The following is a 27648-nucleotide window of genomic DNA, read 5'->3' on the forward strand; positions in this document are numbered from 1 at the left end:
AGGGGGTCAGCATCTGTTCCCTGCCTCACCAGAAAGCACATGGGGGGTGTGAAGCCGCCAGGGGTTTTCATCCTCCAAAACCACCAGTACCATGGTCTGGAGTGGATGTGCTGTTCAGCTTCTCTTGGCAGCCTAGCCAGAGGATGTGTCATTCCATGCCTTGCAGCCCTGGAGAAGCCTTCACCAAATGACATCCTCTGCAATGCCCTCAGTGCCCTGGGGGATTGCACAGTGGACTCTGCCTGTCTGCTAAAACATACAATGTACTCTAGCCTGATCTGGGCCAAACTGAATGTGAATCCCCAGAGAGACAACAGGGACTGCATGAATACAAATGGCTACATGAAGTTTCGGTTCACAGCTCCACAGATAATAGCAGTGGTAACTGTAGATGCAGTCTTCCCTCTTATCCTGTAGAGCAAAAAGGGCCCGGTTCTTGCATTAACATCTCTGCTGCACTATGCCCAGCTCAGTGCAAGACCGGTCCTAGGCCAGAATGCTGAGCAAGAAGTGGAAGGCTACTGTGGTTCTGCTGTATGGCACTGAATAAAAAGCCCAGATAGCTCTTTTCCTTCGTGAGAACCAGCTCTGTAAGGGTAAGACAGGGCAGATGAGGGAGATGGGGAATGAAGGGAAGTATGTCACTGACTTTTGCCTCTACCCATTACCAGAGACACTCTTGTAGCTTCCAGCAGTGAACACAGACAAGATGCTAGAAACCAGGGAAGAAATAGCTTAATAAAAACAAGTGTACAAAAAAACAGCAAAATAAATACACTCTCAGTTCTACAAATTAATCAGATGGCATTATATACACCTCCTATACTAAAAACAGCCCCACTGTTTCTTGCAACCTGTTAAGGTCCTGCAGCCCTAATGTCTTTGCACTTGCAATGTCTTAAAAGAAAAAAAGTCCAAAAAAAAAAAAAAAAAAAGCAAGCAGAAAACCAGCTATGTCTGGGGGAACAGTGCTCTTACGAAATAAAAACATTACTCTGAGAGTGAACTGAGATCAAATGCAGATATTTTCCAGGAAGCTCAAGAATATCAGGTAAATACTTCACATAAAAACATTGCCTTAAGCCCTGTCACCAAGATCCAGAGTGAGAAAGAGAGGGTGAGGATGTGCAAGAAAGAACTGATTCCTTTCTTCACTAGTATCAGGGGCGTGCAAGGGTGACAGTGCAACAAAGCTCAGCAGACAGCTGCCCATTACCCTGCAGGGCTAGTAACTGACCTGGCACAGGACTGTCAACAGTGCCTTACATGAACAAAACTGTCCTGGAGGGCTGACATGGCCCCATGTCATATATGAAGGCCATTGACTTTGTTTTTATTGCTTGCAACGTCCATTTCAATGTGGCTGAAAGCAGGGTTGTCAGTTCCTTCAGCTGCCATGGTAAATGGTTTCCAGTTCAACACTTCCACTTTCTGCGGCTAAAAAACAAAAGACAAAAGCCGTGCTGTGACGTGGAAAAAGCAGTCTTCCTCTCTTTAACCTGCATACAAGCAGAGTCAGGCCTGACATACAGGATGCCTTGCAGGGAAGTACATGTTGATTGCTGACAGAGCATAAATAGTTATTCATTGGAGTAGCTGGTATTTTTCTAGGGGCATGGAAAGTTACTTATTGCGTAAGGTACAAGTTGCATGAAATGTTCTCGTCAAGTAAAAAGTTCTTGTCCTGAACATTTTCTAAAGTGTTTTTGGTTGTGCGAAGTTCTAATTGCTGTTTTCATGTCTAGAGACCTGCCACCACAAGGTCCTTGAGCTATTGACTCCCAATCCCTGTTACTTGCCCCATCTTTGACTTGAAAAGCAGATTAACATGCGTCATTGATTTCATGTTTCTTCTCTATTAAACATAATGAGATGTTGAACTTTTTACGTGCAGGAAGTTGCTCAGTTCCACCTGATTACTTTTTCTCACCAAGTTTCTGCATTATTTGTGATGCCAACCACTCGCTCCTAGCTGTAGAACCACGCAGACACTTGTTTCTGAATCCAGGCATAAAATAGTATGGCTGTAGGCATTAGTTTCCATATGGGTGGGTTTGTTTTGGCTTAGTTTTGGTTAGTTGGTTGGCTTGGTAGTGGTGTTTTGGTTTCTGCTTGTTTTGGGGACTTGGGGTTTTGTTTGTTTCTTTTTTTTTTTTCAAAAGATTTCATGGTTTAAATTCCCAAACAGTGAAAACAGATGTTGGCCCATTAAAAGCAGTGAGTAACAATAACTGGATAGCTGGCCACTAGTCCTGACATGGACAAACAGCATTACAATAGCACTGTAAAAATCTCTTTCTCTCCCTCATGTTCACATCCAGAAGCTGAAATACATAAGATCATACTAAAAGGAGTTGTCATCATGGAGGAAAAACATTCTGCAAACTGAAACATCTCAAAGACAAGATCATTGACTGTACTGCAGCACTTGAAAAGCACTTAACAAAGCTGAGTTTCAGCATCCTGGTGATACTAACTGAAAAGTGACCTATAGTTTATTTAAAACAAACAAATTTCCCTTAAATTTTCTCTTTGAAGGCTTGCTATTACCTAATGTCTCTCCTTTCTTGTATCTTAGCGAGGGAGCTAGGAAACAGATATGCTACCTAGAAATGTTTTCTCTCAAACAGTAGTAAAAGTTGCAAGAAGAATCCAGATTTTAGAGAACACATGTTTACAAACAAAGAAAGCTTTGCTGAGTCTAAAGTGTGCCTTGGGCCAGCTTCGAAGAGACTAGTGAGGGAGTATTTTGGCAGAAACCTGGAGAACAACTGTCCCTTGTCTCAGCTTCTCCTCTATTGTTCACTGAAGTCAAGCTGTGGCCAAACATAGCTTGCCTTGCCTATGCCAGCTGCTTTACTTCTACCCGCCTTGTGCTCTGCTACTGCCTTAAAGCAGACAGTTGTATCAGGCAGGATCAGGTGCTATTCATCCTGGTGGGAAAAAATAAGCCAGAAGCCCTTTGTTCCCAGGAGGAAAGATAGATTTAAATCAGAGATGCATAATTACACTTACTGTCTCAGATTTAGACCATGAGAAGTTGGACAGGAAATCTTCCTTGGTCAGCAGGAATTTACGATCTGTGTTCTGCTTAAGTCCTCCTGCAAAATAGGCAGGTTTCAATCAGCCAGGGTTCCACATGCAAATGATAATGTCAGAGCCCAGCCATGGGCACCAGGCCAGCTGAGCAGCACAGAGTCATGCAGCAAAAGCTATCAAGAGGTCACAGGCCTTAGGGATTGTTTCTTAACAATTATATCTAGGTGTTCCTGCTCCGGCAGGGGGATTGGACTAGATGATCTTTTGAGGTCCCTTCCAATCTCTAACATACTGTGATACTGTGATACTGTGATATATACCCCTCACCTCTCAAAATATAAAAATGATCCCTTAAGGTCTATTTGAAATGCCTTAGCCATTTCCCAGAGTTTCCTAGATCTTTGCCAGATTTATTACTGTGTAAAAAGACTGAAACAATCACCAGAAGAGGATGAATCTCATACAGTGATATCTGGGATCACTCTGCCCAGGAGATGTGGACCAAGTGCTGACAGGGAGCTTGAGCCCCACTTCTCAGCTTGCTATCAGCAGGTCTCCTGTCTCCAAAGTCACCATCAATTTTTATAGTAAGTCCCTTAAGGGCATCTCCAAGGTAGAGGGGATGAGGTTCAAAGGGACTTTTGATCATTTTTAAGACATGGAAGATTAACTTAATCTTGTGGGGGAATGTGTGTGGGAAAGAAAGAAGATGCAGGTGCCAGGAATTAGCTCTGATGACTGCCACATGGGACCTAAATGGGGTCTTGTGCCAGAAAAAGTGGGGAGGTAGTGTGGTTAAGTGTTTTGGGTTTATTAAGGATATTAAGTTAGTTTGTTGGGTTTTTTTTTTGTTTGTTTGTTTATTGGGCTGATGATTTCTCATCTGGCTTTACTGAGTTGTCCAGTTTTCATACTTGGCTTTGTGGCCTGTGGATAAACTGACTCCCAACCTGGTAAGAAGCAAAATTTGTCTACAAGTGTCACTATAGCTATGGGCTGGGAACCTGGCTGGACATACTGGGGAAAACTGTGAGAGTAGCTGCTTTTTTGTTATTTCTGCCATGCATGAGGTGGGTGATAGGTGTGCTTTGCATCTTACCTAGATGCAAAAGCAGTGAGGCTGTGGGCTGGAACTGAAGTTACTACCTGTGGGATGCTGCTTTTTGCCCCTTGCACAAATGGTAGAGGGAAACTGAGAAAGAAGCTAATGTAGCCATGCACAGGGTCTGCAGCTCTTAAGTATGTGAATGTGGTGAAAAGCATGCACTGTGCAGGTGCAGACAAAAAACCATGAGTGGTCTGAACTCATTTGAAGAAAAACTGCTTTTGTCCTCTAGAAGCCTGGGTTTACCTCCTCGCTTGGGATTCTTGCCATGTTCAGAGACAACCCTTAAACCTCCAGCCCCTACTGGCATCTAATAAAATGGGGAGGAGATGTCTTATTTATTTATCTATTTCCCTCAGGTTAAAAAACTGTTGAAACTTCTTTCTCCTTAGAAATTTGAAGTCATTTTTGCTATGAACAGAAATCAAGAGTGGGATACAGGAGGGCTGGGGTAGGAAATGAGATCTAGGGTAGTAACCTTTACACAGTGCTTGCAATAGGGTTACCAGCACTTCCTGTGGGAATAACAGCTCTCATCTTAGTTTGCAAGCAACCTAAGATACATTCAATCACAGCTCTGGAACTAGTACCTGTTAGGAGGCTGATAATTATTCCCACAACTACTGTGATAAGTGTCCCAAGTGTACTGAAGTAGAGATAAGACAAGGAATACCAGTTGTCTGCCAGGGCAGGCCTGAAAAAGAGCAGAAAAAGGGTAAATTTGCTTTCCTATTCCAAGCAACCTGAAGATGTTTTCTATTTCCAGGCAGCATATAAATACAGTTACTTCTGAACCAAGTGACCTGATAGTCTTGAGCTACCTCTGTACAATAAAATTCACACTGAAAGCTTGTTCTGAAATTTGTAGGACAAATTCCTTGGTATGGGAGGAGACAGGTCAGTACAGTGAGGCAATGCATGGGACAGAGCAGGTAAAAGAGGAGAGCCTGTCTCTACTAGGAATCTAGTGCAGAGCTGAGCACTCCAGCTATCCAGAACAAAGGGTAACTTCTTTAGAATTGGAGATGTTATTTAAAGGAGGGGACACAAAAAAACAAAAGACAAAAATAGCAGGAAATCAGCCATTGGGCAGCTCTAAACAGCAAGAAACAATAGGGCAACTGTCACACCTCATGTTACACCTTATTCTGTTCTCCCTGACAACGTACTCTCGTGAAACAGTTGCTTCCCGGACATAAGGAATGCTGGAGGCCTCATGTGAGAGGTGTAGTCTATGACACTGGATATGGGTCATCCATGTGTGTACCAGGGTATCTGTTGATTGTACAATGCTCAAAGATGTAAGGATTGGTAATCCCTACGAATGTGTTTGTTCAGATTCTCTCTGTTCCTGCTGTTACCTATATTGTCATTCATAAAGGTTACACTTAACTGTGATTGTCCAAAGTAAGATATATGGTAATTGCAGAGGGGAGCAAATCCCTTACATTTTGTCCATTATATGGATTATGTCCTCTTCTGAATTTCCTGAATAAACCTATTTTTGCACAGACAAGCTGTTGTAGGTGGAGCTGTTCAACTGGCAAATTGCCCTTTAACTGCCTACTACTTCAATTCATAAGACAGACTGTGGAAGTTAAGCCAGTAACTATAAATGTTATGTTTTCTTTAACACTATGCTTCCCAGTAAGGCATATGCAAGTCTTTAGACTCAAATATTGAACTGAAGCTTTAAAGATCAATAGGATGATTCACTTTGACTTCTGTTCTGGGATAACCCACACAAACTCTGACAGGGAAAAATATGCTTCACCTTAAGCAGCCTCACAGGTAAATCAGGGGAGGGATAGTAACCCACATGTTAGGCAGATGTTTGCGTTACTTTAAAACAAATACATGCTTTGCTGATTGCACATGATGGACTTGTATACCTCTCTGCACTTGGTGTGTTGAAGATTGTTGTTAATGGGTTTTCTGTTGCCGTCAAATTTCCTGAGGATATATTACAGCCTATAGTTGAGAGAGATAGAGGCTTGGTCCTCTCTGGAAGTGGAGGATAAATCTGAGATCCAATTCCAACCCAAAGTGAAATAACAAAGCCACTGACGAGACCCACAAATGCACCCTGCAAAACAGAGAATAAAACTTTACATGAAAAGCAAAAAGATATTTGAAAAAGCCAACACCTAGATGGGTAACAAATTGTAAGATAACCTAAACAGTAAGAAACAAGATAATCTAAACTGTAGGCTCCATAGCAAAAATGAAGTATACAGCTGGGGAGAGCTGGGGAATTTACTTGATTCCCCTTTTGGGAAATACAGTGTTTACTCACAGCTCCCAAGCATACCTCTCTTTATTTTTCCACTATGCCTTTTCAATCAAAGGATAGCTCTGGGCTGCATGGTATATTGGAAAATACTACTTTATTTGAGGTCCTCCTTGAACAAATACAGAAGCATTTTTCCTTCTTCTCATGTGGTCCATTTTTTAAGAAGTTTCTCCTGCTTCAGGGTGGGGGGATTTGGGGCTGCCAACTGGTAGGCTTTTGGGGGTTTTTTTGGTTCTTGGGGGTTTTTTTAGTATATACATAAAATTTGAAACTGCAAAAAAGTAAAGGTTAATGATTAGTGAACCTTACTAAACAGCAATCCTGTCAGACTAACCCAGGGACCATGTTCCCAAAGTTTGTAAAATCCATTTTTTGATGGAATAGATTTTTCCTTTGGTGCTGAAGCACACTGAGAACACCCCAACTCAGCCTGCAAATTCTTGGGCTCCATTCTCTCAGCCTGACCTCCTTTTGCTCAAGCAGGCTAGCATCCTCAAAGTCTACTGATTTTTCAGCTACATTTTACATTGCTCCCTGCTTCTAAAACTGTGTTTTCACAAACCATTGCCATAGTTTCATTTTTACTCAGAATATTTCCCCCCCTCTGGTCAGGTAAAATCTCTTCATGGGATGGAAATTCAATTTCCCATACACCCTTGTCCTTGGGACAAGAAGGAAAGGGAGCAAGGGGATATGTTTTAGACACTTTACATGAGGACACCCCCCTTGCTACCCAACATAAAATTATTGGGGGGTGGAAGCTGGTGGGAGGCAGAAGGAGATACCCCAAATTAACAACATTTTTGGAGGAACAGGGCTTTAAATTTCTACTTACAATTCCATTTGCAAAGGAGCAGAGGATTCCTAAGGCAAACAATCCTAAAAGGGGGCCACCAACCATGCCAAAAATGCTGAGTGCTGCCTGAGGAAGGAAGAGAGTCTGCTATCAGGTGCTGTGTAAGAAAGTTAAAACCCCAACATGGCAAGAAGGGAGGATGTTGAGAAGGAAAGTATGATTTTTAACTTGTGTGTACTCAGCTGGCAGGATTTGGTATAGTTACGTGGCTGCTTAAAGCAGAAGCTGAGCCACAGGTTGTTTGAGGTCAGTACCCAACAGAGAATAAAATCTAATCTCATAATGGTATTCAGCAATTATTTGCTTACATAATTCATTCTGAGTGAGCCAACATGGGCATGAAAAAAAGCTGAAACCTACCTGCAACAAGGCTCCCAGGAGAGATGCCACTGCAGCCATAGCAATGCAGACTCCACCATAAAACAGGCCTGTGTGGAAAAGGCAGAATGATACGTAAATCTGCCAAATTTTGAAAATCACTAATGGAAATGTTTCCATCTAACCTAGCATGGCCTTGACACCTCCAAAATAAAACCTGCTAACATCTGGGGTTTTATTAAGAGAGCCTGAATTGGACAAAAGATCAGGTTTCTGTTTATACTGAGTTCATGCAAACTTGACACAGTTCTCTTCCCATATATTACTAAAGAGTGATTACTAAATGGCAGCCATGCAGATTAGCCATAGTGGCAAAGCCACATGTACTGTTCATATTTCTCAGCTAATCTACTGTGTTATAGTCCTTATTTTGAGGAAATGATTTCTGCTTCTAAATCTAAAGTCTTTGGAGCAAGAAAGTAAATGCTGGCAGATTACTGGGAGCTGGCACTGTGACAAAGAACATCCCAGGTCACCAGGATGTAGCATCTGCTCCCAAGAACCATAACACTGGCTTATTTATTTTTTCCACCTCCACCCTCTGGAGTTTTACTGCACAAGCAATAAGTTAATCTCACTGTTTAATTTGGCACATCAGGGAACTCATGATAAGACCAACAACAATCTTGGTGTAAACATTGTTTGGGATAAAGCTTACGAAACTGCTCTCAGGTGAAAATATCGTACTTGCAACTTGCCATCAGTCTGCTGTGCTCGCTGGTATGTGCCACAGCACCATGTTGGCACTGATTTTTCCACACTTACTGCAAATACTGTCTTGGGCTACACCTGCCACTGCTCACAGGGCAATACGACTAGAGAGACAGCTATTGGACTTCAGAGATGTAAACCATCTGCTCAGCCTAGCTCTGATCCTCTTGTTTGAGCTACATGAAATGGAGGAGCTAAAGAGACTGAGAGTCTGAGACTATATCAGAGAAGATGTGAAGTTGCTTGTTCTCTGGAATGTTATTGGGACACAGTGCTCATGTATCACTCAGTTCAAAGGGTTTGTTAAAAATTTTTTCACATGCTTTTAATTTTTGTCAGATGAAAGAAGAAGAACAAGTTTTGGGTTTGTAGTATTGCAAATCAATATTGAATTCAGATGCAGTGCATCTTTCCCACTTAAAGATCAAGATCATTGACTTCCTTTCTCCTTATGCTCACCTCAAATAGTTTGTCCCCCACTCTGTGTAAAACTATGCAGCTGATTTCGTATCCCCAAAGTATTGCTGCAGCATAGTCATATTGGTGTGAATGCACTTATTCTTGACTTACTCTGCTGATAGCAAGATACGAATCAAGCCCTCACTTTGTAAATCAAAAGTGGAAAGATATTTTCCAGACATACTCATCCCCATGGAAATCCATGACAGCTTCTTTTCAGAGAGGGATCTGAAGTACGGCCTAATGAGGTCTTCGACAGTCACGGCAGCCAAAGCGTTGATGCTGGAGGACACTGTACTACAGAAGGCAAGATTTATACAGATTTTTATCTTAGAAGCTGAAATCCTAGGTAACAGATGTATTATTACTGGCAGAGAGAAACTGCCACTACCTAGAACAGTGTCAGAAAACTAATGTAACTGCTGTACTGCCTGAGATAATTTATTCTTCCAGGTAAGAAGCTAATAGCGTACAAACGTTTAAAATAATCACTCCTAGTGAAGACAAAGCAAATCTTGATGAAAAGGTGGACCTGGTGAGGTCAGGAAAATACCTATTACATGTGGCTAAGCTGTAAATACTACTGGTATATGTGACACCTTAACAAATCATTACACAGTAGGTATCTGGGTGGGTAAAATTCCTGCGTGCAGGTCACTGATTACTTTGAATGCACCCTTAGAGGATGATTCAGATAATCTAATTAGAGTAATCTAAGAATTAAGCAACTAGTCCAAACTGAACTATACCAGGCTCCCTGTGGGGTCAAAAAAAACAGTGCTCTGAAGGCACAAAGCCACTCAGGTCATCTTGCTTCTGTGTGTACCTTACTCTGTCAAGCCACCAGCTTTACTTCAGCACATGGAAACAAGTATTCTGGCTGTTCCCTCTGTTTGTGTAGTTACAAGTACCCAGAACAAAATATTCTGGTGTCACATTCTTAAGTTTCCTCATTTTTATCTGCTTCCTATTGTTCAGAGCTTTCCTCTAGAGAGGTCCTAAAAGATGGTCTCTGGGAAAACTGAACAAAACACTCCCCACTATTGGATAGAAGGGAACCGATTTCTCTCCTTCAGTAAAAACATAACAGTGATTGTTATTTTCATGGGGTTCATCCAAGACAATTGGAGGTCCAGGAACAATTTTTTAAACAAGACTCTAAAGATCAGGCGTGAGGAAAGGGAGATGGCTTTAATGTTATGCTGCTTTGAAACTGCAAAATCAAAGGTGAGCAACAGGAAATTCCCCCAGCTGCAACTATTTTGTGTAACCACTCATTTATAATAAAGCAGAGGGGCTTTAAAAAACAAACAGAGGAGGATTTGTTAGTATCATACTTTCTTCATGGCTGTTTCCTCATGTTTCTAATACAGAACTCCAAATTCTTTGAGTACTAGGACCTCAGAGTGTCACTGTTGGAAACTATGTATGTTTAAGCTTCACTGTGAAAGATCTTAGAGTTACTTTTTTTTTAAGAACAAAACTTAGAAAAAGAAATGAAATGCAAAAGTTTTAGTATAAATGCAACTTTAGCTCTAACAAGAAAGAAAAGAAAAAAAAAACAGGACAACAGGTTCCAAATTATTAAATTACCTTAATGTCCCACTGTAGGCACTAGCCACAAAAAGCCCTGGCACTCCTGGAAAATCATGGAGAATATCCAGCACTAGGTATGGCATTAGCTGAAAAATTCAGAACAAGAAATATTATTATCTTGCCCTAATATTTCTTTTTGTCACTGTATTGTTTTTGTTACAGCATTTTCACTGGCATCCTGCCCAGCTATTCTAATTTTTAATGTCCTATCTCACAGAATTTTTTGGGTTTCTACAGAGAAAACCAGTCCTAAAACATCTACCCAGTCTGTTTAGAGCACCTAGCAGAGGTGAACATATAGCTGTGCTTTCAGGTTCAATTTCCAGTGAGGATGGTACAGGAAGCTAACACTAGACAGCAGGTATTCTCTATTGTACACCACTCTGTTGGGCTTGGATGCCACAGCAGATGTTTATGTCTGCTGTTGACTTCGCAAAAGGTTTTTAGATACAGTTCAATAACCTCAGGGTAAGTGAGATCAATTTCGTTATTGGAAACCATGTGTCGCTTGTTGACCTGTGCAAGATCTGAGCGCTGGAAAGACAGGAGTCTTAAGATCTTTTTCCTGGGAATCACTTTTTTACAGACAAGTTGGTCTTTTTAGTATCTTGCTTCGGGTTTCCACCAAAAGAACTCAACTGACAGCAACAACTTCATTTCCTTTGGGTTTTCACCTCAGCTTTCCATATCTCATGTTATTCTACCCTTCAAGACCAGGAGGTCCTGCTTCAGGATTGTGTTCTTCTGGCTTTACAGTATTGTTCATGAGGTGTTATCCAGAGCCTGTGATTATTCCAGGGCATAAAAATATCAAAAATAGGCTTGTACGATTTCCTTGGGCCCAGACACTGGTCAGTCTATAGGATCCCAGAGCTCTTATTCCTCAGGTAAGTCTGCTACTCAGGGCCTATTTAGGGAGAGGTCACCACCAGTTACAAGGTCGTTTCTCCACAGCTCGGTACTACACAATTTGATTGCCCAGCTCTGTGCCAAAGGAGAGAAGGATGAACCATCACCAGCAAAGAACTACCTCCTGGTAACCTTCTTTCAGGTGCATGCTTTGGGTATGACTATGTTCTGAAACTGAAAAAGCTTTCACCTCCCTTAGCACAGAGCAGTTTAGGTGAGGTGATACAAAGCAGCATGCTAGGGCCTGCAGTCACTCACACAGGTGTGTTTCAGCCATCCCTGGCAGCAGCCTCTTCCCCTCACTTCTCTCTGAGGTGGTTTTTATTTTGGTGAAAATGTAAGTGGATTTGGATTTCACCCAAAATTTCACCATTTTGGGTGAAAATCCCAAATACCAGCAGAGGTGGGTGAAATGAGCGCTCTCCACCTCACTGCTCTCCCCACAGCCCTCCTTACCTGGCACTGAGAGACCTGAGCTCTGGGACAGCTGAGGAAACTGAGCAGTGCTGAGGATAGGTCTGCTGCTTTCTCCAGGATATTCCCTCCAGCCATGGTATCAGTTTAGCCCCTCAGTGTTACAGTCTCAACTAATACAGGACTCAGGCATTCCCACCCCCGAGACTCTTGAACACACATGATAACCATCTAATTATTGTGGCTGCAGAGGAAGGATGCCTCTCACCACCTTCCCCTGAAACATGGGGCCCTACCTGGTCAACTGCTGACACCTGCTTTGATGTCCATGGATCGCAGTCCTTGTAGATGGAGTAGAGTGCCAGGCCACACAGCACTGCGCACGCCAGTATCGCCCAGAGGCCTACCAGGTTGATATAGAGGGACCTGCACCAACACACATGGAAACACAATATTAGAGCTCGATGTCCTGCAAGAAAGAACCTGCTGGGGCCAAGTTAGCAAGTGCCCACACCAGCACAGAGGAGACTTCCTGGTCATGGTGGCTGTCCACCAGAAAAGGAGTCACCACACATCTCCCAGCATCTCACCCAGTGCGAGATCACATTTTTAAATATACAGATTGCACTTCTGATGTTGATGGTACAGTCTAAGTGCCTGTCCCCTGGCAAAGTCTGTCTGGAGATGATGGGAGCCATATGGAAATCCCCACGTTTCATCATGTGGGTGAGGTTTATGCTGCAGGCAACTGGCAGTAAGACACTCTCCTGCCCTTGTCTCACACCTTGGTTAAGACAAACCCAGATAGATTCGTAAGGTGGGGTGCCCCAGATCAAAGTGCAAGTACCTTTTAGTCAGCACCAACGCTCCTCTGCCTCTGGAGCTGCAGTGCCACACTTACATAGTGTTGGAGTTGCCCTTGTCAAACTAATCCCTCCTTTCCTTCTGAGCCACTCTCTGTGGGAGGCTGCAACAAGGCACTGGGACCTGACATCTGGTCTGGAGCACCTACAGCTGCCACTTCAGAAAGCAGGTCCAGTAACCCCATCACCTTCCCATCTCCTGATGCGAGCTTCAACTTAATGCTGAGAGCAGAAAAGGGTTTTCATCAGTCATTAATGCTAACCTTGCCACACACAACAGGCAGCCTCTACTGGCAGTGGAAAACAAATCGTTCTCCTCACCCTGTGAGGACTTTTCCCTTCCATCTATCTTTCTGATCTTCTCAAACGTTTCTCAGCTTTTGATGACTCCTGAGTCACAAAGTTCTTCTCACCTAGGGTGGTCAGGTCAAGCAAACACACCCATGGGGAGCTTGGCCTTGAAAAACAACGTTCCTTTCCAGCAGTTGCCTCCTGGTTATCTATGTACCATCCACAGATAGTGATTTAACTGCCTGACAGATCACATACTCTGGACCTGTGCCAACTGCTAAGACCTCCACTGGGAGGACCTTTGGTTTCTGAGCAAATATATCCATGCTTTAAATGCTTCAGGAGGCCTTTTGGGGCCTTAAATTGCCAAGAAGGTAAGGGGCATATGGGGCACCAGCCTTTGAACTTGTAGAGCAGGATGAATAAAGAAGTAAACTTAACTTTATAGATCTTGTTAGGAACTGAAAGGGATGTTTTCAGAAGGGCATAACGTAGACTAGCTAATTGAACTATCAGTTTTATACTACAGAACACTTATTCACAAGCACAATGTAAGCTCTTAAAAAAGACCCATATAAAGAAAAGCTAATTTACACACAGTAGGGGAAACTCTGTATTTTTACTTTGTAGCGGTGGTCTAAATACAGAACCAGCAGCACTTTAAATTTCTCTCTAGCCCAAGTCAGTAAAAATGAAGTAGTCCTCTTCTTATAGATGCTCACATATTGGTTGGACATCTTGCATCCATTTAGCTGAAGCTGTTTCTGTATTAGCATAATCTACCTATAAGGCACTCAGAAGCTGATTTAGCACAAAACTTAACCAATGAGTTAAATCAATTCAACTCTTTTGAACAGATGTAATAGCAGTATTAGCCTAGATCTTTTAAGAAAGATTATAAAGTCAAGAGAAATACACAGAAACAAAAGAAATTGTCTGAATCTGGCAATTTTTGTTTTTAAACTGGATCAGTGTTTGACAGTAAAAAGAAAGTTGGTTTTTTCCACTGATTTAAATCCCAGCTCATGCTACACCCTATGACTAATCACTGGAATATATTTGTAGCACTATTGGATGGAGGTGTTCCCATTAATCCTGGGTGTGTAATATGGGGTGGAGTTTGGGTGAAGTAGGCACTGTGACTGCTCAAGGCTTATTTTCAGTTGTTTGTTTCAGGCTGGCTATAAGATTTTAGCACTGAAACATGCCAGAGATTGACCTTGAAAGTGTTAGTAGCCTGTATTTTTCTGAAAGTATAGCTCTCCTGTTTGAGGATGACAGTGTGTACTCTTTCCTCCTGGTGTTTCTTGAACGGTGTGGAATGCTTTCCCAAAGCCTGAGAAAATTCCTATTCTTGTGCACTGTTAAATGCCTTCCCAAAACCTGCAAGTTGGAATCTATGAAAGAATTGTTTCCTCAGCTCTGATTTATCATTGTGCTGTCTCTTCTAAAATCTTACAGTAAATGCCATGGGGGTACAAAACGCTATTACTTTGACCTGATGATATTTTACACTTCTATATACAGGTTAAATGGCAATAAGAGGTGCAAGCCATGAATGACTTGCAGATGTGTCTAATTATATTTGCAAATGAACTGAATAGTTACCACAGAATAGCAGTGTTTATAATTGTGACAAGCTGCAACCATTATACAAAATGATTTCTCCATGCAGGGGAAATAACCTGCATGAGCAAGATGCAATGAGCATGAGCAAGAAGTCCAACCACCTACACTAGCAGGAAAGGACCCTACTGATAAGGCTACACCACCACTAAAATTGTATGAGCTATAAATCCATCCAGATCATTCCAGAGCCAGGGAGCCTTCAGCCCTGGTCAAAGCTGCTGCAACAGCTCAGAAAATCTGCCCAAAACCTGCCATGGTGCCAGATTCCCCTTGGCCACAGTCTGTTTCTGCGACAGCCGGGAGGTGTCCCTCCTTAAAAAAGAGGGTAGGGAGAGTGTAGGAAAGGAGCACAGCCCTAAGGGGAGCAGGTGCTCAGGAAGAGCAGTTGCACTGGCACACAAATCTGACACAATGTATGCAGCATTACAGATGTGGGATGCACCTCCTGCCTCTGCAGTGCCAGGAACATGGAACCCAGCCACACGCCAGAGATTGCGGAGAAGCCATGTTTTGTGCTGGAGATGTGGCTGGTGATGAGTATCAGCTCATTCCCATCTTCAGCCCAAGTGGCTGAAAAGTAGATTTTCTTTATTAACATAACCAAAATATTTCAGTTCTAAACTGTGCATGATTTTGTAGATATTATGCTAACTTTGGGAAGTGAAAGCCTTCATAAAGTCCTTCTTTGTATGTCACTGTATTACATAATTTACAGAGACTATACTCATGATGCACATTTATATCGTTCTCCTATAAATGGACTTTATGAGCTAGCTAATCATTCTTAAATCCTGAGTTGTGAACTACTGGAATGATACTAAAGAAAAGGTAAGATTACAGACTTAGTAAATAATACTCCCCTCTAGAGGAAAAACTGGTAATAAATGTTTAAAGTTAAAGCCCTCTGCTTTTTCCATAGTGAATTCCTAACAAAAAAATAAAAGGTCATGATTATTATGAAAACAAAATACATGGCTCCTCAGCAACTTTATTGCTTTCTTCATTTTTGCATGCCTACACTTATTGTTATGGAAAAATCTTTTAGCCTTTACTTACACAAAATTCTCAAATAATGATTCAGGTTTAGTAGAGTAGCAATTCAAGATGCTGTCTTGAGTAGCTTCAGCACATGTATTATACTATTTGGTCTTTAGGTTGCATATAAATTTAATGCAGCTGTTTATACGCAGGGATACTGCCACAGTGAAACATTCTGGCACAAAGCTCAGTGTTACAGCAATTATATGTAATTTAAATATCAGTATTTATTCTGCCGATTTGTCTTCTACCTGAAGACAAATCAAAAAGAAAAACAGAAAGCAAACATTCGTACCCTTTGCACACTTCTTACCCCTTATATAGACAAAAAACATTCCTTTAAACAAAAATCTGCTTTGCAAATTCAGACATTAAGAGTTACTGTAGGCAGACTTACAGTTTTGCGTGGAACCTGCTTTTGCACGCAATGTATCTCTGTACTTGAGACTGGTTGACTCCATATATGCTAGTCCATGTGAAAGTCCCACCTATAATAATCGTCCAGAAGGTGTGCCTTTGCAAAGGATTGGGATCAAAGCTACAATGAGAGGGAAAAAGAAAACAAATTCAGAATATGAAAATGTTCACATTATGAGAAGATATTAATGCCTAGGGGAAAAAAAAATCTGTGTAGTTGTTCTGATACCAACTCTCTTAATTTGGAGAGATTTTGAACATTCAGGTACTCCAACTCTATGTGAAATCATGAAAAGCAAATTTTAAAACTCAGAGCTGAAATCCTGATCCAGTGAAATCTGTGCAAAGGTGAAGTTTAACTAATTTATTACCTATAAACTACAGTCTTAAGTAAAGCTGTATGATGCCCGTGACTGTTGTGATGAAATGATGCTCCAGTAAAAAGTCTAATATGCCTGCTTATCTAAAGGGACATCAGTCTAACACCAATATAAAGGTGTGTTTGCATGCCCAGCCTTTGTGGATAGAGCCTCTGTAAAACATTCTGCTGGTTTAGCTCTAAGTGAATTACAGACTTTAGATGGCCACGAATCATTATTTTTTTAAATCACACTTTAATATTGCAATAAATTGTGCTTATCTTGGTGAACAGTGTAATATTATTTCACCTATTACGTGCTTTTATTTCTTTTCTTTTTCTGTCTGTGAGCTCTGTGACTGGGGGGAAAAGCAATACAGTATAACCACTACAGATCAACCTAACAAACAGATTGAAAAAAATTACTATTCACAAAGAGGAAATAAAAAATACCCACAGGTGAATTATTTACTGAAGAACTTGGTGAAGAATTGAAGAAGAACCTTCTTAATATCATGAACTGGTAGACAAAAGGACAAAAGAGCTGTTTGCAAATTGTAAGTATAAATACAATTGCCTTCTATTCACCATTCACTTTCAGTGGAATTAAAAATGTATCCTTAAAACACCTACTTGGCAAAGTAAAAGAGTTTTCCTCTTCACAAGATTTTGCATGTGTAAAACCTAAAAAATATCCCTCACACTAGGTGAGCTTGTTTAACAATATATAAAAACTGGGTCACAACTTCTCCCCCCCCCTCCTCCTCCTTCAGTAGCAATTTAATTTCACACTTAGTCACACAGGGTCTATTTGTAGGAATAAAGAGGCACGTCATCTGCAAGTACAAACTCACTTCCAGAAGTTTAATCTTCCTCCGTAGTAGGAGTCATTTACGATGCGTCCAATTCCCTCCTGAACCACCACAGCTCGTATAATGACAGCTGAAAATCCAGCTACCATGACTCCAACCTGGAAAACATCTGTCCACACCACTGCCTTCAGACCGCCCTGCATGAGGAACAGCATGTATCAGGTACAACATGGCAGCAGCACTCTTCCTTTGCATTCATATTCAACTAAGAGAAACATTACAATTTGTATTATGCATAATAGATTTATTTAATCTTCTTTAATGGAAATAATTCTATACTGGAGTATTTAGGAATTACAACCTATTGCAATCAGGAACCTATCCTGGCCCTTTTTGAAGTGCACTAGAATTTACTTTGGCCATATACATAATTTAATCTAGTATTTCCTTTATCACATAACCTGATTTGGAATCTTTTATGAAAAGATGAATTGGCAGATAGTGCTCACCTTACACATGTACAGATGTACTAACCTCAGAAGGCATGCCATTCAAGTGAATAAAAATAAACATTATTTAATCCAACATATACAAATAAATTTGTCAGTGAGTTTCCATTTAATGATTTCTAGACACTTGGTCAATTAACACTAATCTAAAGACCAATCTGTTCATGTGGCACTTGATATTTTCAGTAGCTCTATTCAGTAACAGAGAGGACTACTACAGTTACAGTAAGCAGGTGCTTGACAAATTACACAGCTAACCCTTCTGTATTAGAATAAAAAAATCCCAGGAGGATTTGCAGGAAGGGAAATCTATTTTTCTGCTGTTTTCTGCAACAACAGAAGTTTGAATTTATCAAAACAGAAAAAGGTTGAGTTATATACTGGCTACTTTTGCCCACCCAGTCCCTGGGTGAATATGGCCCTGTGGCTACATCTACACTGTGAAATGTACTCCCACAGGTAGCCTCACTTTGGGCTACTTTTCAATAAATTCCATATTTTATGTGAATAGTGAAAGGAACAGAGATTTTTCTCAGCCAAAATGCCTACGTACCAGTGTGCAATAGAAAGTGCAGACCACACCGGTTGCCACCACTGCACCCCACAAGTCGAAGCCAGTGACTAAAAAAGAGGAAAATGGCAGCAGTGTGAATGAAGCACTGCGGACAAAAAAATTGAAGATCAATTTTCGACCCCCAATCTGGTTGCTGGGAAAAAATAGAAATAAGTTAAACGCCAAAGTAGGAGGTAAAAATAGCAATGAAAAGAATAACGGGTCTAAACCTGAGGATTTGCACTAACAAGTTCTAAAAATGAAACAGTTGTTACAGACATTGGAAACTGTTCTGGTAGATATACTTCAGGATCTAGGAAACTATTTGCCTGTAATGTGAATGCTGCTAAAACCCACATCCAACATGTTTGTAGGCCCCAACACATGAAGGTCTTAAAATACATGACCTTCCTTGAGGCACCTTGGTGTCCCACAGAGTTCTTAGGCGGAGATTTAAGCAAGCAAAAGGCATGGGGATGCTCCATGGAGAGAAGGTGGTTCAAGCATGGTCTGGAATAAATGTTTCAGACTAAAAGCCTTTATTTTATTCTTCTTTCTTTTAGGGAAATATGATAGTATGTCTACACCAGACAACACTGTGCTTGGCAGGGTGCTTGGGGCCTCCCCTACAGATAGCTCAGAGTATTGAGAAACACTACAACATAACTAATGAGAAACATTGCTTCTAGGTGGGAGCCAGCTCGGTTGTAGCTTGGTGCAGTGTGTATTTGCAGGGCAAATATAAACATTAAGGACATAAAAAAACCTGTAGGACTTATACACAGACAAGACCAATGCAGACAGCATGTTTTTTCTTCCTTTTTGTTCAATGAACAAACAAAAAAATCCAAACCAAACAACAAAACCAATGAGCAGAACAATTACGATTTTCATTCTAGCCAAAATGATTCATTTCTATTTGCATTTTGTTATCGCCTTTTCTTGCCAAGTGGACAAATTAATTCTGTCAGATTAAAAGTTTCATTTGGCTTTATATAAAAGCTTTTATCCCTCCTCTAAAAATAAATGCGGCTTATTTTCAAACAGAGTTATTTTGAAGTATAAAATGCAAACATTTCGTTTTGCAAATATCACAACAAACATTTTAAATTGAAGACTTTGCTGTTAATTTGGTTTTCCTGGGGAAAAAAAAAAAAAAAAAAAAAAGGCTGAATTAAACAGTTCTAGGCAGCCCAAAGCCATATTTACAAAACTGTTGCCTCGCTCTCCTCTTGAAGTAGAGCACTTAACCAAGGGAACTAAATGTGTGTTTAGTCTCTGTATTGCCTTCAAAATTTACATAAGCCTTCTTAACTTGTCAGAATGTAGCCATTACCTAAGAATATTGCGTGAGATGTAGAGTAATTGAGAGCAGGGTTTCCCTTCGAGCCTCCTCTGTAATTCTTTACAGGTAGGGATTAAGGGACTAGGATTACAAATGAGATGCCTTCTATCTGAGTTCCCAACAGGATCAACAGAAATCTTAAGAGATTTCATAGCTAAGCCTTGAGCTATATTTTTAGGTGTACATTACCAAAAAAAAGCACACCAGTACTCTATGCAGAAAAAAATGTAACAGTAGAACAGTTGCAGTCTGCTCATCTTACCTTGATTCAGTGCTAAAGCTGGAGCATAAATGACAATACCAGTGTATAAAGTCTAAAAGGGGAAAAAAGATGAAAGATGAAAATAAATGTAAATTCCTTGAAAGGTGATCGCTTTCTGGAATTATTCCTTTTCAAGCATTTATGCAGTCTAATTTTCCTGAACTCATAACTGTTGAGAAATAATTCCAATTGTTAGAAGTTGAATACCTGCGACAAACCAGCACTGCAGTCTCACAGCCTTGTGTGCTTAAAATAAATACTAGGGACTCTTAAATACCAAATCCCTCTTCAGCTTCTCCTAGCTTTTATAATTAACTTATCTTACTGCAGAAACAAGAGCAAAAGGAAGTTGATGGGGTTTACACACTGCTTGCCAAAGAATCTATTACAATTTATTTTTTCAGTCTTGGAGTTAATATGCCTCTCAGTATGCAACTATAATGCATGCGAGTAAAAAAAAAATACAGCATCAGTTAGTCATCATAAGATGAAGCCATGCATAATTATCAGATTTGTATTTTCACCCAAGACTGTGAAGATATAGACAAATCAAGGAGCTACTCCATCCACTTTTTTGGGGCACAGTGCGATTCATACACTGATATCCTCTGTAATTCCCTTTTGTCTATTTTTTAATCCTGTTTGATATTTTTACCACTGTTATTACTTTACTTTACTACTAGAACAAGTTCAGCTGTGGCATAGTACAGGGGAATGCAGCTTGCAATACGCAGATGAGTTCTGTGAAGGTCAGTGATTGTGATTCAAAGGGTCACAGCCAGGTCCTAAAGAGACATCATCTTTCCACAGCACAATTCTTCAGACTCCCTGATTTACAGGGGCGGGACTTGGGTATAGAAAAGCAGCAGAATCACATGTGATGTTATCCAGCATTCAGCAAGCCTTTTTCCTTCCCACAAGTGTGAAGTCTGCCCTAGCAGATGTGGCAAAACAGGGTAGAATGGCTAACTACTGATTACTCACTGTAGCTTTTGAGCAGGTCAAATCCAGTCCCCATGGCAGAGCTCTGCCACATGGCCAGAGGGTACACTGGGCAGAGAGCCCAGAAGTAACTGGATGAGAGGTAATTCAGCTGTGGGAGGAAATCAGTGTGGAGGGTCTGCTTCACCCAGCATGGCTAGATTGCCCTGGCCCCTTGCTGCACACCTGCTACAAGCACATCCCAGAAAGTATGGTGGGGTCATTGGACAAATAGTTATTCCTACCTGTATACTACTCCCTGCCTGTGTACACACTCATGTTTGTTTCAGTGCCAGGAGCCAGCTCTAGGTTTTCATGTATAGCTTGTATGCCAAGAAAGCTGCCAGTCCTGAGCAGTCCTTGGCAAATATCTCCTCATAACTAGCTGCATCACATCACAGCCAACTACTCACTCTTTTCAAGCCCAGTCAATGTTTGACTTTCTATCCATACCGTGACTGTCAGTGTGTGCTGATGAAACACAGAATGGTTTGGATGTGAAGGTTCCTTTAAAGATCATCTAGTCCAACCCTCCTACTGCAGGCAGGGACACCTTCCACTACAACAGGTTGCTCAAAGCCCTGTCCAGTCTGACCTAGAACATGTCCATGGATAGGGCATCACAGCTTTTCTGGGCAATCTGGTCCTTCTCTGCAGGGCTGCTCTCGATCAGTTCATCCCCCAGTCTGTACTGATATTGGGGATTGCCCTGGCCCAGGTGAAGGACCATACACTTGGCCTTGTTGAACTTCATGAGGTTCATGTGGGAACACTTTTCATATCTGTGAACATACCTCTTGATGACATCCCTTCTCTCTGGTGAATCAGATGCATCACTAAGCTTAATGTCATCCACAAACTTGCTGAGAGTGAACTCAAGCACACTATATATATATCATTAATTAAGGTATTAAATAATACTGGTCCCAGTACAGACCCTTGAAAAACACGAGTAATTACTGGTTTCCATTAGGACATTTGGCTGTTGACTGCAACTCTTTGGATGCAACCATCTAGCCAATTCCTTATCTGTCTAATAGCCTGTCAGACAAACACTTCTCTCTCCAAGCCTGCTAATTCGTGGATTTGGCATGAGAAAGTGGCTTTCTCTTATACAGGAAATAAGTGTCAGAAGCTTCGGACTATCAGAAACTGGACTGATAATACAATCTTTTCACTTTAGTAGTTTTTCAGGTTGTATTGCTGTGTATTCTTATTTCTTCTTTTAAATGCATGACAATATTCAGAGAACAGTTAAAATTACACCATTAACATCTTGGGGAAGTTCTTTCCTCTCTGTTCATTATTCAGGTAAAGTTGTTAGTGTGTGGCACAGAAAGACACTTACAGATCTTTAGTGAATTTCCTTGAGCATATATTTTAGCTATATAGAATTATTTTTCTGATCTTTGCAAGGAAAGATTATGTTTGGTTGTTCCAATTTACACAACTGTGATATCTTCATATTGAAAGTGAAACAGTGTCAGGATTCACATAACTATAGCATTCCACTTTTCCTGTGGGCTTATATATCTATAAATGCCAGCTAAGCAGCACTGTTCAAATAAGTAATTAGCCCTGCACCAACCCCCAGGATTGCCCTGTAACCCCTTGTGTGTCTTAAAAATACACAAATGGACAAAAAGCAAGCATGTTATTTGAAAAGCTTTCTGATTGTATATTCATTCTTGCGTTGAATTCTCCAAAATGCCCACTTCAAAATTGTGAAAAGAACACATTTCTGGGTTTTCTGCATTTGGCACGTGCTCACTGCACATTTACAAGCTGTGGTCTCACACTGACTTCCTGAATGGGCTGGATACAGCAAACTGCCCTAACAATAATTTCAGGAACTCCTTTAGTTTAGCATTCCCCAAGGCAGTAATTTGCTACTTCTCAGTCTGCAGACACAGGTTTTTTTCCAGTTGTGGTGGTACAAACCCTTGTGCAGTAAATGGCTGCTCCTGACAGATTGTTTTCTTACTTTTCACAGACTCTTGAGAAGTAGTCAGACTTCCAGTATTTATGCACCGAAGAATAAAAACTGCCACTGTAGATAACTGGGCATGTTTACATTTTGAACCCACTGTGAGTTTCTCCAGCAGGCAGGCAAAGGGCTGCTCTCCACCCTGCTATCCTGAAGTGAAGGGTTGCTCATCTGCTGGCGCAGCACTGATGCCAAGTGACTTGCTCTGGGTGCTCAGCAATGCACACAGAGACCCAATGGGCAGGTAGCCCAGCATCTGCTCCCTAACTCATTGCTTTGGAGCAGACAGAGTTTTGTTTCTCTCGCTCCCAGCCACCCATGCACTGTGGTAACCTCAACAGCCACTCAGAGAAAATAGCCAGTTACACTGAGTGGAAGAATCCTGGTGGCTACAATGACCACAGACAGCTCAAGATTTACTTGCCGTTTGTATAATGAAGAGGACTGTTCCACAGAGGCGCAGGCATTTATTAAATCGAAGCTCTAAATACTGCAAAAGACAAGAAAAAACACGTTTATGTCAAAACTTGCCACTGTTGGTAGGACTAGAGTGAAGCAATGAGCAATCCAGAAAGGGCATAGCGTTGTTGTTATATTTTTATGAATGGCCAAAACTCCTACAGTCACCTGCATTGGTATCTCTTTCAACTTGTTTTGCTATTTCTTTACAGACCTCACCACTAGGTAATAATACATGAGCAAGTGAAGTAGACATAAGCTAGTCAGTATATGCTGGAGTCTGCAAAATGGAAACTGGTGCTACATGGCTGCCTCAAGGCACTTGGTAGACAAGGACCTTGACCTGTTACCTGGCAAAAGACCTGCATGTAATTATCACAGAATCATTGAATATCCTGACTGGAAGAGACCTGCGGGGATCATTGAGTCCAACTCTTGACTTCACACAGCGTAACCTAAAATTTCACAATGATGTACCAGCAATCAACGGAACCCACCTGCATTGTGAAATCAGAAAGAAAAAGAAAACATGATGGCTATTCCTAACCCTTAATTGATTTGGAAACTCTGGTATTCTGTGCATCTATCTGAACTGCTGTGTGAGAGGGCAGAAAGTTTTCAAGGGTCAGCAGTTTCCTCCCATGGTAAACTCACCTTCTGCACAGCCCAAAGCAGCTCACCATATTCTACTGGTAAGTGGAAATCTAGCCTGCGAAACAGGAACCCACCCTCACTTTTATATCTAGCCTGAGACAGCAAAACCTCTAAATGAGTTTGTCATGCTAGTGGGCAGATTTCTTCCCATCATCTGTCCTAACAGCCCTCTAGGCTGTGTGATTGTACCAAAGGGATCTCCTTTCCCTGACAATCTGTTCAATTGACACAGTATCTCAAAGTGCTCAGTCATGAATTAAGCATTTAAAACATGGTCTGTGAGCACTTCCATGTAAACAAGGAGTGCTGAACCCCTGGACAGACACAAAAAGTTATTTAATCTCTGAAATCTCTCCACAAATAGATACATCTTTTATAGGTGTATTACTCTGATTTGACCCCAAGATTATCAGTTTCAAGTCATAATCATAAGTCTATTTGAAAAAGTCCTATTTTAAGTATCATCATAACTGACAGTCCAAAGATCAGTAGTTTAAAACACACTGGAAGCCACCAGAGATTTCTGTTGGTGAATTCTTATCTAAATCTACCAACAGAAACCTTGTTTCCAGCTTCCAATGCTGCAATGCCCCTGTTCAGTGCAATAAAATGCTAAAGACCAAAGTAGCTAGCCCAGGACTTTCACCTGCACTGATGTCCCCTTCCCAATGTTCGCTGTGAAAAGAGCGAATTGTCTCCAAATCTGCAGCTAGGAGCTAGCTCCATGCAGGAAGATAAACAGGCTGCGCAGACCTTCTAAATCAGAAGAAAGTCCTGACCAAATGCTTCCTCACCCCAAGACAGCCAGTCTTGGCCTGTGATTATCCCACCACTCCAGATGTCTCTGCACTGGAGCTATAGCTTTAACTTAGATGCTAAGCTGAAAACCAGCTCAGCCATATTTTTGTAGAAGTAAGAAAACTCTCACAGAGAGCACTTGCTGACCTCCCTGTATAGGCATGATAGAGAAGACATTAACCAGTATGAAAAGCCTCAGGTGGAAAGTGTCTCCTCAAAATTTTTAGGAACAGCAAAAATACATACTCTGTCAGAGGGGAACTTTTGTGGACGCACCTTAGTTTAGAAACCTATCTGAGGGAGTGTGATGTGAGAACTCTGGTTCCTATGTCAGATGATTTTGCACTCTGCTCTTGGTATATTAATTACACATCATTAACCACATGTTATCATCCAAGTTGCACGAGGATTAATCCATCTGCTGAACCGAGTATCTGGAGTGAGGAAACAAACCTGGCATGGTGCAGAGGTCCTGAGTCAAGACAGCAGGGTTGAGCATCTCCTCTGCGGAGGCAGTGTGGGGATACCTGGGGACACAGCAGGTTGCAACCTGCTCTTGGGAGTGTGGAGATATGGGGCAGCACAGCGTACAGGGTAATTTGGGGACGAGACTGCAGGCACATCTAGAAAGCAGCCATGAGAAGCCCCCTGGCACCCTGAAAGCTGTGGAAAGGCTTCTTCAACTCCACCTTACCTCGTAGGTGCTGGTAATACCCAGCTTGTAGAAGACAGGCAGGAAGATCTCGGCACTGCACAGCACCACCAGTGCGTAGGTGATGGCAAAGATGCAGAAGATGGCACCGTAGCGGTAGATCTCGGCAGGGGTGCCCAGCACGGTGACAGCTGACATGAAGCTGGCTGTGAGGGAGAGTGCAACAGGGAGGGCGCTCATGCTGCGGCCTCCCATGAGGAAGTCTTTAGATGTCTTCTGCCCCCCTCCCACGAATGCATAGTAGACCCCGATGACAGCCGAGACCAGCAGCATGGCTGCAAAGATCACGTAGTCCCAGACGGTGAAGCCCCGCATGCTATCGGAGGGATTTGCCCTCGGAGCCAAGGAGCTGCCCCAAAATCAGAGGGGCAGCTGCTGCCCCCTCAGGGCCTGCACGGGGCGGCCGGCGCAGGAGGAACGGGATGGGGACGGGACCCCACGGGGGCAGCTGAGAGTGGAGTGGTGCTCGCTGCCGAGGCAGATACGGAGCGGTGCGGTACTCCCCGCCGGGTCAGGTGCGGAGCGGAGCGGTGCTTCCCGCCGGGACAGGTGAGGAGCGCTGCGGTGCTCCCTCCGGGGCAGGTGCGTAGCAGTTGCGGTGCACCCCGCGGGGGAGGTGCAGAACGGTGCGGTGCGGTGCGGTGCGGTGCGGTGTGATGCACCCAGCCAGGACAGGTGCGGAACAGTGCGGTGCGATGCACCCAGGCGGGACAGGTGCACAGCGGTGCGGTGCTCCCCGCCGGGGCAGGTGCGGAGCGGAGGGGAGCGGTGCCCCCGCCGGGGCAGGTGTCTCCGGGGGACGGGAGCGGCAGTGCGAGTGCCGGAGCGGGGACGGCGGGCGGGCCTTTTACCATGTCGGTGTCCGCTCCTCCCCGGCGGTGAGCGCCTCCGCGGAGCGGGAAGGGGCGGCGATCCTCGCGGCGCGGGCGGGTCCGGGCCATCCCTGGCTATTGCTGAGCGCTCCGGGCCTTGCCGCCTCGGGCTGACAGGATGGTCTCACTGCAAAGGCTGCCCTGAACAGGGTTGCCATGCAAACTTGGGTGGCATTCCAGAGATTTTGGAGGGAAGGCAATTCACTCAACAGTTTACTAGGTTGGTATTTCCTACCCTTCTTCACTAGCATATGCCACCATCTCCCCAAAATACGAAGGTGAAAATATGGTTTAAGATATACATGTCTGTGGGTTGAGCAATCTGGAAGATAACTCAATGAATCAGATAACGTAGCAGATTTGCCAAGTTGAGTTGCTGAACCCTGCACTTATATGACAGGGAAGCCCCACACTATGCTCATGGAAATTTTGTCAGCTAATTGGAGGTTCAAGAGTCAAAGTGCACAGTGGTATCACAGATGGAGCTTCACATATCTTATCCGCAGGGGAATGTGGATATGGGAAACCTATGGGATTTCAAGGCCATGGGTGTCAAGCAGTGGAGGTGTGCCTGTTTCTATAGCTAGCAGCACATACAGAACTAACATAGCAAATACTACCTCTGGCCACTTTGCTGTAGGCTAGCAACCCCAGATGGGGGATTAAGATGTAAGGATGACAAAGCTGCATAACTGAGCCTAACAGCAGCACAGCTGCACACAGCACACCTTACAGCAGGGCTCAGTGGTGAGCCCATGAAAGCACAGTAGCTTTCTGGCATGAACTATGCTTGCACAGCACTTGGCAGTGTTATGTTGGAGGTGACCTCCTAATATAAATCATCACCAGCTTGAGGATTAAAAATTTCCCAGTTTCCCTTCATGACAGGTAGATAAGATTATTTCCTGTCCAGAATCACCTGGCTGTCATCCACAGGCACAGCTGCTGGAAGCAGTCTTTGCTGCAAGTGCTCCGGGTTCAGCACAAGGCACTCTGACCTGCCTCCATCTGACCAATTTGAGAAATGGCTTTCCAGCAGCCTTCTGTATGCTAGATAGAAATGACTGACCAGACACCTGACAGCCAAACCCAGCTCACAGAGCCCTTTTATCTCTCTGGGAGCTCTCGATCTGGCAGACCATTTGGGTGTATTTCTGAGGACAAGTTGGAAGGAGGGGATGCAGGTGGAAGTCTGGTCTGACAGGGTTACTAAGTTGAGCTGTGGAGTCATGCCTGTGTTGGTTTGGTCTCTAGATAACCCATCTCAGAGTATAAATGTCCCTGAACATACAGAAGCTGGCATCCATGTTGCAAGTAGCATGTCCTAATCTCACCACAGTAGGATAGT

The 27648-nt window shown here is 42.6% G+C and overlaps 1 protein-coding gene across 1 annotated transcript; it reads right to left on the reverse strand.

Annotated features, from left to right (window-relative positions):
• Window positions 1–956: 956 nt before the first annotated feature.
• On the reverse strand, window positions 957–26198 carry SLC5A8 (solute carrier family 5 member 8). The gene is made up of 16 exons (XM_061357385.1): window positions 26149–26198; window positions 25411–25876; window positions 23230–23295; window positions 19838–19889; window positions 18231–18298; window positions 17211–17365; window positions 15979–16119; window positions 12057–12186; window positions 10435–10523; window positions 9026–9138; window positions 7654–7721; window positions 7273–7359; window positions 6037–6230; window positions 4735–4838; window positions 3016–3101; window positions 957–1437 (listed from the first exon to the last, which is right to left on the reverse strand). Exons 2-16 carry the CDS (start codon window positions 25741–25743, stop codon window positions 1306–1308), a joined length of 1818 nt encoding a protein of 605 aa, XP_061213369.1. The 5' UTR covers window positions 25744–25876; window positions 26149–26198; the 3' UTR covers window positions 957–1305.
• Between the last annotated feature and the right edge of the window lie 1450 nt (window positions 26199–27648).

Source organism: Neopsephotus bourkii, unplaced genomic scaffold (genome assembly GCF_033783945.1).
Source record: "Neopsephotus bourkii isolate Nb327-2 ecotype Australia unplaced genomic scaffold, CSIRO-AGI_Nbou_v1 NB_107, whole genome shotgun sequence".
Classification (NCBI taxonomy): Eukaryota; Metazoa; Chordata; class Aves; order Psittaciformes; family Psittacidae; genus Neopsephotus; species Neopsephotus bourkii.